Genomic DNA, 13178 nt, shown 5'->3' on the forward strand with positions numbered 1-13178 from the left:
GCGGCGGGAAGAAAATAAATTTTTACATCTTATTTTGGTTTCCTACCTATTTCTAGATTAAAAATTTATTCTAGAATACAAAAAAATTTATGTTACTAAATAGATTTTTATTCAAATTTATCTCCGAGAATTGAAAAATAAATTTATCTAAAAATAAAATAATTATCGTGAGTACTTTTAATTATCGAATGGAAGAATCATTAATAAAGCTGAGCGCTCTTCACCAAAAAAAAAAGAAAGCTGAGCGCTAGGTTGGTAAATTATTTTTGGTCAATTACCGAGCGCGCGCATGACGCAAACTTCAACAAAGTTAACCGACCGAAAAAGAAAAAGTCCTCAAAGTTCGTCTCCAGTTTCTCCGTTCGAATATATGGAATATAAAACTACAAAAGTATTTGGAGAGGTTAAAATGTCCATTAAATAATCCGAATAATCGGGTCTCGCCTTCGGCTTTCCCTTCTTCCTCTTATACCAGCGGCGCTTCAAATGTGGTGCAGAAGTAGTTTTCATTTCTCGCTCAAAATTATCCCCAAAAGTTGAGCCTCAGAGAGAGAGAGAGAGAGAGAGAGTCGTGCCGTGCACTGCAATGGAAGGTCATCGCTCGACACGACAACTCAAGCGAGCTGAACTCGCCGAAACTTCGAATCCGACCATTTCGAAGCGACCAACACCCGACCTCCTTGAAGAATCGTTTGAATTACAATCGGAGGAGTGCGAGAGGGAAGAGACTCTTCTTCTTCCCTCTTCGGACTCATTGGAGAAGATCAACGTGCTGTCGGTGTCCGACACGAATTCTGGGCCATCTGATTCGTCCACCTTTGTGACTGGAAACAGTTACCACGTATTCCTGAGCTTTAGAGGTCCTGATACTCGCAATGGCTTCGTCGATCACCTCTACAATAGACTCCGAGATATGAGCCTGCCGTTCCATCCAAACTGCGCGTTCGGAGATGATGAGAATCTCCCCTTCGGCGAGGGCATTGCTGAGAACCTTCTCAGTGCAATTGAGCACTCTAAGGTTTCAATCCCAGTCATCTCGGAAAATTATGCTGCTAGCGAATGGTGTCTCCGTGAGCTCATTCATATAATGGAGTGCAAGGAAAGCAGAGGGCAAATAGTCTTGCCCGTGCTTTACAAGGTGAAACCCAAGGATGTGCGACACCTAGGGGGTAGCTTTGGAGAGGCCTTCCGATCCCAGGAGCACCATTTTAATGAGGATGTCAAGCAACAAGGGCCGGTAGCTCTCAGAAAAGCAGTTGATTCTAGAATATTTGAATCAGAGAAATTTGCTGGCGGGTACGTCGTTTGCCTTCTTTTAACAGATTGTTGTCAGCAGATGAATTTTTCTATTTATCATCCTTAATCCTTGTTTTGTGGAGCTACTGATGAGTTCTCGTCTATTGAGTTGTTTGACAGGCGCGAAGGTGAATTAGTTAAAGATCTAGTAGAAATAATTATGCGCCAGCGGCAAGATGATTTTCCACCATCTCTTCCCATGGACTTGGTTGGAATTGATGATCAAGTCGCTGAGGTTAGGAAATTGGTGGATACTGCTTACCCGGACACTCGAATTATTGGGATTTATGGGATGAGCGGTATTGGAAAGACAACTCTTGCTAGGGTCATCTATAACGAACTTGTTGACAAGTTTACGTGCCACAGCTTTCTCAAGGATATTAGAGAAACAATTAATAGCAAGGGCATTGAGCATGTTCAATCTCAACTAATCTCGGACATACTAAAATTTCATGACTATCGAGTGCTTGATTCTCATACTGGACTTCGTTCAATCCAGACTAGTTGTAAAGGAAAGAAGGTACTTCTTCTTCTTGATGACGTGGATTGCAAGGATCATCTGGATAGTTTGATCGGTGGTTGTAGTTATAAGGCAGGAAGTAGAATCATTATTACAAGTCGAGATAAAGCCATGTTGGAGTCTAAATATGGGTATGAAGTCAAAGAATTGAATAGGGAAGACTCTTTGCTTCTGTTTAGCAGACATGCATTTGGAGGGAAACCACCTCCAGAAGATCTGGCAACCCTTTCTCATGAAATTGTTGCTGCCACAGGAGGGCTTCCCTTAGTTCTCATGGTTATGGGTTCACTTCTCAAAGGTAAAGAAGATCAAAGAGTGTGGAAACAGATGCTGGAGAAATTGAGGAACGCGCCCAATACAACAGTACAACAAAAGTTGAGGATGAGTTATGATGCATTAGAACATGAGGAACAACAGATGTTTTTAGATATAGCATGTTTTTTCATTGGAACCGACAAAAGAATTGCCTCCTACTTGTGGGATGATCTCAAGTTTTTCCCAATTTCTGGATTGGCAAAAATGTTTGTACGTTCGTTAATAAAGTATAATGATAACAATGAGTTGATAATGCATGATCAATTGAGAGATCTAGGTAGAAGTATCGCCTGTCCAGCAGATAAGAAGCCTTGCAATTGTAGCAGACTATGGGACAAGGAAGCTATGGCAGTTCTAGGAAGCAAGGTAACAATTATTTCTACTTTTGGCCTCTCCCAAGTAAGTTTTCTTGTTGTAGTCCCTCATACAATTATTGTTTTTGTACGAAATTCGTGGGACCGCTACCAATTGTTCTAAAAACTTAAGCTATTAGATGAATGCATGATTTATTATTTAAATATTCTAACACTCCTCTCGCATAAAGGTTGGACTTGCATGGAATATGTAATTGAAAATGCAAATAGGAACTAGAAAGATTTAAACTCCTAACCTCTTGCTCCAATACCATTTTTGGAAATTTGTGAGACTACTGTTAACTGTTTTAAAAGTTCAGGTTATTAGGTGAATGCATGATTTAATATTTAAATATTCTAACAGTTTTAATTTGAGAGACTGTTCTCTTTTTAATGAAACAAAAATGGACTGCTTGGTTTACATAGAAAAAATAATAGCATATTGAAAAAGAAATAAATAGACCAAGGGTTGCATTTCTAGAGAAAATGTCTATGTAGATTAATCCATGATTTTTTCGTGCATTACATTGAGAAGAGGATAGACTTCATTTCCTTCTTTATCAAGGAAACAACAACCAAAGATTCTCTTTTCCATTCTGCCATGTGCCAAAATCAATAATATATTATGAATGGAGAGGAAATGAGTTTTCATGCTTTAGAGTTGCTAAACTTTTGGAGATGCCAAAATCTCAAAGTGGATTTTGTTTCAAAATGTATGCTATACTTTTTGAGAAGAGAGTGAACAGCTGTTGACATTGTCAAGCCAGTGCTAGATAGAGGAGCAGTGGTAGGTGGTGCCGGTACAAATGCCACCGGTGACTTCATGGCGTCAAGTGAGATCGGGCACTGGAGTACCTCAGGACAGATGTTGAAGGAAGAAGAAAATGGCCACTATTTGAAAAATGGTCCCACTTTATGCCTTATTTGAGAAAACAGCCCACTTCTGGCCCTATTACCCGATTTTGTTATTAGAAAAAGATCACATATATTTTTTATAGGGAAAATGCATTGGCAACAATAACATGCAAATATATACTGAAAGGTGGTTGGGTGGTATGTTATTTCTAGTTTAATGACAGTTTGTTCATGGGCGGTATGTTATTTCTAGTTTAATGACAGTCTGTTCATGTCAAGATTGGGGAATGCCTTGTGGTGATATTTACAAACTTCAGTTTTTTGTTGTAGGGAAATGAATATATTGAGGCACTACGTCTGGACAAAGATGGCTCAAGCAAGTTCATGGAGCAAGAGAGCTTTAAAAGATTGCCTAAACTGACGTTAGTTAATATGAATCCTCTGGATTTTGCTGGACATCCGGAGGAATTGCTTTGTGAATTAAGATGGCTAAAGTGGGAGAGCTGTCCTTACTCATTCAAGGCAACCAGTGTTCATTTGGAGAACTTACTCGTATTTGATTTATCAGGTGGTAATATTCATGAAAATTGGGAAGGATTGGGTTCAATCAAGGTAAAGATGAGAAACGCTTTCTCTTTTGTTAAATTTGATGTTAAACCAACAGCTTATCTTGGAATATTTTTCTTTCTTATAGATGGAGAGACTGAAAGTGCTCAATCTCTCATCATGCTCCAATCTGAAGACCACCCCTAAACTCTCTGCATTTAAAAGTTTAGAGATGCTGATCCTGGAATATTGTCGAAATCTGAAGCAAATTGACCCTTCGATTGGGGATGTTAAGAACCTTGTTTCCTTGAACTTGAGGTACTGTGTGAGTCTGACGAAGTTACCTGCAGAACTGGGTCAACTAAAAGAATTAGAAGAACTTCTCATAGACGAGACTGATATTAAAAAATCCCTTCATGGATAGGATCTCTGAAGAAGCTGAAGATGCTTAGTGCTGTTGGTTGTGGTTTGCTGAGTCAGATTGACAGCTCAATAAGCTGTCTGGTGAATTTGTCAACCCTGAACTTGACCACCTGTAAAACATTACAAGAACTTTGCTCCTTCAAGGCTCTTGGGGAATTGCAGCGCTTGTATTTAGTGGGCTGCTACAGGTGGAAACAGATCCCCTCTTCAATTGGGAAGTTAAAAAAGCTGGTTGAGCTGGACTTGTCGTATACAAGAATTAAGGAATTGCCCGAATCCATTGAGAAATTGAAGAACTTGAAAATTCTGAGGATTCCTCATAGTGAGATGGAAAAGTTACCGAGCACTATTGGAAAATTGGAAAGCCTCCAAGAGTTAGATGCCTCAGGCTGCCATAAACTGGAAGGACAAATTCTTGGTGATATAGGCGGATTGTCTTCTTTACAGACTATATGTTTAGGTAAAGCAAAAATTTCTCACTTGCCAGAAAACTTCCGTGAGCTTTCTAGTCTCAACTACCTTGATTTACTTTACTGTAGTGAGCTTAAGTCACTGCCAGACCCTCCTTCTGGCTTATCATCCCTGCAGCTCACCTGTCAGAGCAACACGCTTCCATCGCTTTCTCACCTAAGTCATCTAAAGAAGGTCACCCTTCACTGTTGCATGTTTCTTGAAAGTATCCCAGAGCTTCCCTCTAACATACGCAATCTTCGTGTTTGGAAATGTCCTAAGTTGAAAATGTTGCCAAATCTTTCGAATTTGAGATCCTTGATGGAATTAGAGCTTCTGCAATGCTATGGGCTCATAGAATTCAATGGCCTAGAAGCTTTAGAATCCCTAACAAAGTTGGACTTATCTACTAGCAGAGAGTTGCCCAACCTCAACGACTTTGAAGATTTGGATTTGTGGACAAACTTAGACCTGCGAAGCTATGATGGAGAGGCAGATAATCTCTATGAGTTACAAGGCACTAGCCACTTAAAATCCCTGGAAGTGTTGAATATCTCTGCACGCAAGCACATTCGACGACTGGACCTTTCAAAATCGGGGCATTTGAAGCGATTGATTGTTAATAATTGTGAAAGGTTAGTTGAAATTCGCTGCCATGATAAGATAGAATCCCTGGAACACTTTGATAGAAATGGATGTGATTCACTCACAATATTACCAGACTTTTTAGCATACGACAGGTCATGATTCTAGGGGAAAAAACAGCAAGAAGCTAACAGAGGTTCATGGATAAAGTCAGATTTAAAATTTGGTAGTAATAGATACAATAAAATGTGAGCGGCCCCAAAAAGAATTGAGTTGAAACACTGCACTGCATGACGGAATTATGAAGAAGATTCAAATTATGGCAGCATGGCGAAGATCTCATTCTGGAGATCGCTGAAGTCTCCCACTGAACATAAACATAGTAAGTAAATTGTTGTTTTTCTGTTGAGATCACCTGCTTTCATTAGTACTTTCAGTTTGAATGGGGCTTTTCCTGGACATGCTATTATTTTCCGTCTCAATTCCCAGAACTAGGAGAAGTTATTCGAGCAAGTAAATGCAATGCTTCACTGTTATCTAGTTCATGATCGTGATATGAATAAAAAGGTCAGAATGCCTCCAAAAGTAAATTACATTTCTTCTGCCAAATGGTAGGACATTCTTCATCCTCGAAATGGTATCAATCTGCGCTTCTGTAAATACAGTAATACTTATCTGCAAGTTCTATTAAAATTGGTTTTATTGCGTTATGGGTTTGTCCCTTTATGCAAAAGAATGCAGCAAGAAAGTTCACTATCTGATGGATTCTGGAAACTGGTTATGCATAAGTGATTATTGGTTGCATTTTAGTAATTCGTTATTTCGTCATAGAAGTAGGCAGTGAAGGTACCCAGCAACGAGTTTTACATTTTCTCAAAGCCAGGACATTAATGTCAAGATGATGAATCTCCATGGATCTATATCAAACTTTGTTCATCACTTAATATGCCAATATGAAGATTGCTCTCTCTGAAGACAAGATGGATGGATTTCATCATGCTAAAAGGATTATTATCAAAGGTAGAAAACCCAGTAGAAATCATGTAGTCACTCTTTCCTTGTTTATTCATGCCTTTATTAATCATCTTGCAAATTCTTACCTTTATATCATTTGCAATTTCTTCCTTCAGTTTGGTCATCGTTTGGGTGTGACAATGTCTATGCCTCAGAAGCTTTAAATGAGCAGAGGATGTTCACTGCATTGTGGCTGACAGTGTCAGATCCAAAACAAAGGCATGGAGATCGTCCGTAAATCAACTGCGTTGCTTCCATGTCTTTTGGATAAAGACGACAATTAATCCATGGGGAGCTAGACGGATGATTTGCTTCAGTCCTTGAATGTTTGATAGTTGATCTAGATTGCTAAATGCCATCTTTTCTTGAACTACTCTTCAAATCAGAATGTTTTGTTGCAGCTGCCACTGAACGGAATTGGAAATCCACTCCTGCAATAATCAGTTGTGGTTTCAGCTAGAAATGTGCACCATTTTTGGCAAGGTTGATGCGGGGACAAAAAATCTTCATAGCTTGGGTATCACCCAGCTGTATATGACACTGAAATGAAATGGGAAGAGCTGTGCATTTGATTTTTACTTCTGTGTAGAGCTTAATTGATACTGCATCAGAAGCAAGGACTTCCAACTACAACGTAATCTTGACATACGAATAGCTCATTGGCAATATTAGGAGTGCAAATTGACTTGGAAGATATTAGTCATGTTCTTTTATTATCATTTTCACAATAGCTGGATGCATATCTCTGAATCCTTATGAGAGAAATCATGTTCTTTTATTATCATTCATGCAAAGAGAATACCAGAATGATGGAGAACACATATGCCCCATGTAGAATTATGAAGAATATTTGCATGACAGCAGCACGACAGAGATCTGATTCTGAAGATCATCCATATTTCCTAGTAATTGTATATATGGCAGGTAAAGTACCATATTCAGTTAAGAGTACTACTTCACATTAGTAATTTCAGTTTGGCATGCGGTTGTGTCAATGTCTTATTGTTTTGTGTCTTATTTCGATTAATCTCAGGGAAATTGGTCGACTAAGTGAATGAAATGCTTCAGCATCATCTGGCTTGTGATCCTGGTGGGAATGAAAATAGATAAGAATGCCTTCAAAGTACATTGCATGTCATTATACGTCGTCAGTCTCAAGAAAGACTCTTCATCCTTGACATGATATGAATTATGCAAACAGAGTATTACCTCAAGTTCTATTAAGGTTTGTTTCCTAGAACACAGGATGTTTATTATGTGTTTTTTTCATTCATTCATGCATAATAAAAAAGAACTCCGTCACTTGTGAGGAAAAGTTCCACCCAAAAGCTTTAGCTATTTGTTATAGGGAGATTGCTTCTATATGACCCCTGTTGAAACCCTTTATTCAACCAATGTGGAATAACACTTATAACAATTGATTAATCATGGCAACTACTCATGTATTTGTGGTTGTGATTGCATTTTTAGTAGCTTATGTCCACTTATTCTGTCATGGATTAATAAGCCAGTGGAGGCACTGTCATAAGATTTTTACTTTTCTCAAATCCAGGACACTGATGCTGAGATGATGAATTTCCATGGATCTATATTCAACTTTCTTTGTCAATGAAATGCTAATACATAGATTGCTCAATCTGATGGTGGATTTGTGGCCTTGATCCTGTAAAAAATAATATACTGTACGGTGGAAAATCTGGTAAGAGTCATGTTGCGCTCTTTCTTGTTTTTCATCATGCCACTATCCATCTCACGTGTTCATACCATCAGCCAGTGTCTTTACGTATTGATTTTGCATCATTCTGTTCATTCTTCCCTTGGTGATGACAATTTCTCATGCCCCTGATGCTTTAAATGACCAGGAGCTTCGCTATAATTTTGGCAATGGTGTGATATCCCAACCAAATATATGGGATATGGTGCAACAGGGGCGTTCTTTAAATTGATTGCAATGCGTTGAGCTTTATGAACGGGAGCTGTCTGTCATAGTAATGAGAACAGGTGCTTCACTCCTGGGACGTTTGAGAGCTGATCTGGATCCATGAATGTCCATCTTTTCTTGAACTATTGCTTAATCAGATCAGAATACTTTGTTAGAGGTGCCACTGCAGCAGAACGGAATTGGTAGTTCCAACCTACTAAACACGAAAGGACTGTGGAAATGACCAACTAGGTTACCACCTGGAAATGTCTATTATATCGGGTGTAACCATAGTTAGTAACTTTTTCTTGAAGGATAGTAATTTTCATGAATATCGAGATTTTGGCTCTACTGGTTAATAGTTTTCCCATAAGATCCTAATTAGCACCTCATTCATAAGCACAATATTCTTCTTTCTTCTGTCGATGGTTGTCACTTACATAAGAAGTAAGTTTTTTCAGTGTAAATATTAAGGAAAATTACGTAAAAAAGTTAAAAAAGAAGATGAAAAAGAGAGTAGAAAGTGGGACTAGGTGAAGGTGAAAGTGGCATTGGAAGCTACTCTTTCCTTTTATACGGTCAATAAATTAATGAACCTACTCATCTTCATGAGTCTGGCGCGCTCTGTTCTAAAGTCCAAAAACTCAATAGATGCAGGGAAAGACAGAGAGAATTGGATAGCACGCCACTTGGAGCTAACTGCTTCAGGATCGAAGCACTCTCGTTGAAGTAGCTATAAGACTTTCTAGAAATGACTTTAACCCATCGAAAATGAAGCTTTGCTATTGTCAATGGATTCGTTTGCTTGGAAATCGATCAGCATGCGCGGGATATGGACATTGTTATACGAATGACATCTTGTCAAGTGCTTGAAAAGTTTTGAACATTCCATCTTAACAATAAATACATAGTGGGTGCTCAACTTCATTAAGGATATGATATGTCATTACCATCGAGTCGGACCCCTGTGAAAATCTCACACAATGCTTTCCTCAAAATGATCATGCAATGGAGCTCGAGAAGAATAACCCCACTTAATGCCCGAACCTTGTGAAAAATCTTACATTATTGATAAAACACATAATATCACCGATACCTGAAAATACTTCCAAGCACGACACGAGGGCATTTCCCCCAGAAAATAGTTCAATTGGAAGCAAAGGGCAAGCTGGGCAATGCCCTCACCCAATGGGCCGAAAAGGTTTCAAAAATGGCTCGACTGGTAGTCAATGAAGCATTGTGATTGAGCAATGAGCATTGCACATTAGAAAATGAGGTTGTTAATGGTTCCGTTGGAGTTAAATTCGTTTGAAAAATGTATGTCCCTTATGAGTCATTGTTGCTAGATACAAAAGCATGATGGTGGTGACATGAGAAAATTATAGTCAAGGACTTGGGACATACATATATGAAAAATGAGGTACAGATATAACACATTAATAAAATATTTGTCACCCAAACTATTACACACATTATTTATGGATAATAAAATTTCTCACTTACTATTACAATTGCTTTTCTCGCACTACACACAATAACGCCTATAGAGCAAACAAGTTTATACGAACGCACTTTCAACAACGGACAAGCCAGCTCTCGCTTTTTCTCTCTATCTTTGAAGTCTCAGCTTCCATCCGAGGCTTTCCAATGCCCCTATTTACAGGCACCAATCTACTGCTCGATTATCCGACCAAAAAAAAAAAAAAAAATCTCCTGCTCGATTGAAAAACCATTACCGTTCCTCTCACAGCCCCATGAGGGAAATGCGTAACCGAAATACTGAAATTCATCGATCAAACTTTCACACGGTCGACCAAAGAGCCTGAAGAAGCCCAAAAATTTCGAAAGACACAGTCCTTAACTTTTTAGGAACCGTATTGACTTCAAGAGCTCCTCATCTTTCATTTTCTTGTGAAAGCATTTATGGTATGTCTCCCAAAAAGTTCCCTACTATATTAGCCTCGTCATGCACAGAAATAGTGAGTTTTTTTTCTAGAGAAGGGCAAGCTTTGACTAGATATAGCTGAGCAGAACTCAGGATTCGCATTTTCTGCTTACGTTCTTTGCTCCGATATTCATTCATGTAAGAAAACCATGTTGCTACTGGTAATCATCATCATCATCATCATCATCATCGTGACTATCTATCGTCTTGTGGCCGAATGAGATAGAGAGTTAGATAGTCTACTTCCACCGATTATGTGAGTCGATGGCGTCGTCTCTTCTTCCGACTTGCCACGCGTCTGCCCCTCCAATCTGGATAATAGACATGCAGAATGTGTTTGTTTTGTCAGTAACCTATTTTTAGAAAAGAGAGTTTTTGTCGGTTATTCTTTTTATTTGTTAGTTTGCGTTAGAACCGGAGAGGCTATTCTTCTTCTTCTTTTTGATTTTTTTTTTTTGGGTTCTTCTTTTTAATAAAATGAAACAAAAAGACGCTGCTTGGGTTACATAACAATCGTGTACTGAAGAAGAAATGAATGCACAAAGAGCTGCGTTTCTATTGAGGAATGCAGTGGGAGGCGGAGATTGGCAGAGCACGCCACTTCGAGCTAACTGCTTCAGGAACGAAACTCTGCTGTCTCGTTGGAGTAAACTGTTTTCTGCACGGTAGCCTGGACAAGTGGACGTTGATTTTTCTTAATTGTTTTCGTTGGAGACGAATTCCAGTATCCCTTGTGAATTTCTCGATCCAGTGGTGCGTGTGCTGCACAGAACTTGTTGAATTAGAGTGAATAAAGGCTACCCGGACAAATCTTCAAGCTGACGATTCGGAGAACGTACTGATTGATGTGGGTGCTTTAAGCCTCTTTTCCTTTTTCTCACGAGCACCTGGAGGCAACCAGCGTGTTTCTCATTGGCGCCAAAAAGAAGAGGCTCGTGGCTTTGCAGACTCAGAAAGAAGAGCGTAGGGGACGGATGAGGAAAGTGACAAAGGTCCCCCGGGGAATCCACGATGGGAGAGAGGGATTGCGGGTTTAGTGAGTAAAGTAGAGGCCTCTGCGTTTCTTTGCGTCTGTTTCTCCATTAAATAATAAGCAGAAAAGCAAAATAGGAAATAGAGAAAGAGAGAGAGAGATCTGCCTCCATGATTCACATGAGATAGAAAGACCGTTTTTTTCATTTGCAAATTACAACGATCAAAAAAGCCAGCCAAACGATGCAGTATAGGGTGTCATTACATGTTGCAATGCATTGCTTGGCAATTGTAAATGAAGTGGTTTTAATCATTCTTCATTCAAATCTAATAGAGATATTCAAATCTAATAGAGATACAACACCACTTTTAACTTGTAAGATGTAATGTGTGACCATCCCCACCACACATTCCCTTCCCGACTTAAGTTAAATTCGTCCTTTCCATTCACACCTCATCTTATATCCTTTTCCTTCTTTTTTATTGTCCCTTTTTCTTTTCAATGTTCTTCTAGTCCGCGTTCTTTCACACCCAAGCACAACCTTTTCTATTTCTTCAAGAAAAACCACGATCATCCCCTTTGTTTCTCTCTCTCTCTCTCTCTCTCTCTCTCTCTCTGTGGCCACGCACGAAAGGAAAAGTAGGTTCTTTTGGTAGGAAAGAAAAGGAAAAATAACTAAAATAATTAAAGAAAAAGGAAGGAGAAAAAGAAGGGGGGGGATGGAATATAAAGCATCCGAAAGGAGACACACTATTCATTTTGTAAATATGATTTCTACATTGCTATAAAAGCCAACAAGGACTCGTTTAACTTGGCATGAAGATATATTTGTAATTCACTGGGGATGTGACGCAAAATGTGACGTATATTTTGGCCCCTTACAAAGATTAAAAGGCAATAGAATGAGTGTTGGTATGACTTTGACTTTTGATTCTTACCCTTTGCCCGTTAAATCTTGGCGTTAAATGTTACTTTTTTAACATTAAAAAAATCAATAAATATGTCGCCTTCTGAAATTACATGTCTATTAATATGTGAGGGGGATAACTCTGTTGGTGGGAGGGAGGGAGAGAGGGGTCGGGGTTGAAGCGGAGCTAGAGATTACTTATTAGTAATGGTTTTTACGAATTAAAAGATGGTGGGTATAGGATTAGTTGCAAAACCACTATGTACTTACCTATTCTGAGCTTTTGGAACCTAGAAATTGCTCCGATACCTCTAATGCCCATCTTGCAGCTTACCGATTATGTCAATTTCAGATAAAATTTCGCTGATTCTCCGGAACCCTATTTCTATTCACAAAGTTGGATACTTTTATATGGCTGCACAAATACAATAAAATAACATCTCATCATATGAGTAATCCATCACAAATTAGACAATTTGATGCTCGTCGTATTAAGAACCTATTTTTTAATAAAGGGTGTATATCATTCGGCAAAGGATTTTAGATTGTATGGGATATGTAACTTATTTATTCCTTAAAGACATGTGCACAGCACATATTAATTGAAAAAGATTAATTGTGTTAATGAGCTTAACAAAATACAGGTTTGGGTTAGGTGGAAGGGAGATCAAACTTTTTGAAGTTTGACATCTGATATGCACCAACTTCAAAGTTATGAAGGGTCAAATGAAACCTTCCCTCTAATGTAAGAATGAGATTTCACATTCTTCTTCTAAATGCATGGAACCTAAAAGTGTCATCATAATGTGCCCAATTTGAAGTGATTTTCCTTACTGTTAAGCGATGTCATATTTTTCGCCGTACTTAGTTGAAAAAAATTACCTCCAACCATATCTTTGATTATTGTTCAACTCATAGACATACCCATATGCAAATTTAACTAAAATTAAATATGGATGATGTCTATATTTGTTACAGATCAATCAGAGTGATCAGAGTGATTGTAAACCTAACTAAAATCACAGAGTCTAAAGTCCACAGATTTTGAAAAACACAATCCTTTAACTTTAGAAAC

At 38.6% G+C, this 13178-nt stretch overlaps 2 protein-coding genes across 5 annotated transcripts; both read left to right on the forward strand.

The window, feature by feature from the left end:
- Nucleotides 1–535: 535 nt before the first annotated feature.
- Nucleotides 536–1887, forward strand: LOC120291587 (disease resistance protein RUN1-like). Its single transcript, XM_039309237.1, has 3 exons — nucleotides 536–1296; nucleotides 1417–1816; nucleotides 1882–1887. Exons 1-3 carry the CDS (start codon nucleotides 587–589, stop codon nucleotides 1885–1887), a joined length of 1116 nt encoding a protein of 371 aa, XP_039165171.1. The 5' UTR covers nucleotides 536–586.
- LOC120291222 (disease resistance protein RPP2A-like) lies at nucleotides 1860–8594 on the forward strand. Of its 4 annotated transcripts, XR_005549135.1 has the most exons (7): nucleotides 1878–2497; nucleotides 3670–3951; nucleotides 4034–6363; nucleotides 6474–7281; nucleotides 7391–7582; nucleotides 7910–8056; nucleotides 8220–8593. XR_005549135.1 is itself a non-coding variant. In XM_039308294.1 (3 exons), the coding sequence occupies exons 1-3, from the start codon at nucleotides 1928–1930 to the stop codon at nucleotides 4307–4309; spliced, it is 1128 nt and encodes a 375-aa protein (XP_039164228.1). In that variant the 5' UTR covers nucleotides 1860–1927; the 3' UTR covers nucleotides 4310–4637. The 4 variants fall into 4 exon arrangements, 1 of the variants encoding a protein (XP_039164228.1); XR_005549134.1 differs by having other exon boundaries at nucleotides 4034–7281; nucleotides 8220–8594; XR_005549136.1 differs by lacking the exon at nucleotides 7910–8056 and having other exon boundaries at nucleotides 4034–7281; nucleotides 8220–8594.
- The last annotated feature ends 4584 nt before the right edge of the window (nucleotides 8595–13178 follow it).

Source organism: Eucalyptus grandis, chromosome 3 (genome assembly GCF_016545825.1).
Source record: "Eucalyptus grandis isolate ANBG69807.140 chromosome 3, ASM1654582v1, whole genome shotgun sequence".
Taxonomy (NCBI): Eukaryota; Viridiplantae; Streptophyta; class Magnoliopsida; order Myrtales; family Myrtaceae; genus Eucalyptus; species Eucalyptus grandis.

Coding starts and splice junctions, on each gene's coding strand:
- LOC120291587 (XM_039309237.1), top strand. CDS start 587: ATGGAAGGTCATCGCTCGACACGACAACTCAAGCGAGCTGAACTCGCC. Junction 1,297..1,416: donor TCAGAGAAATTTGCTGGCGG/GTACGTCGTTTG, acceptor GTTGTTTGACAG/GCGCGAAGGTGAATTAGTTA.
- LOC120291222 (XM_039308294.1), top strand. CDS start 1,928: ATGTTGGAGTCTAAATATGGGTATGAAGTCAAAGAATTGAATAGGGAA. Junction 2,498..3,669: donor TGGCAGTTCTAGGAAGCAAG/GTAACAATTATT, acceptor TTTTTGTTGTAG/GGAAATGAATATATTGAGGC. Junction 3,952..4,033: donor AAGGATTGGGTTCAATCAAG/GTAAAGATGAGA, acceptor TCTTTCTTATAG/ATGGAGAGACTGAAAGTGCT.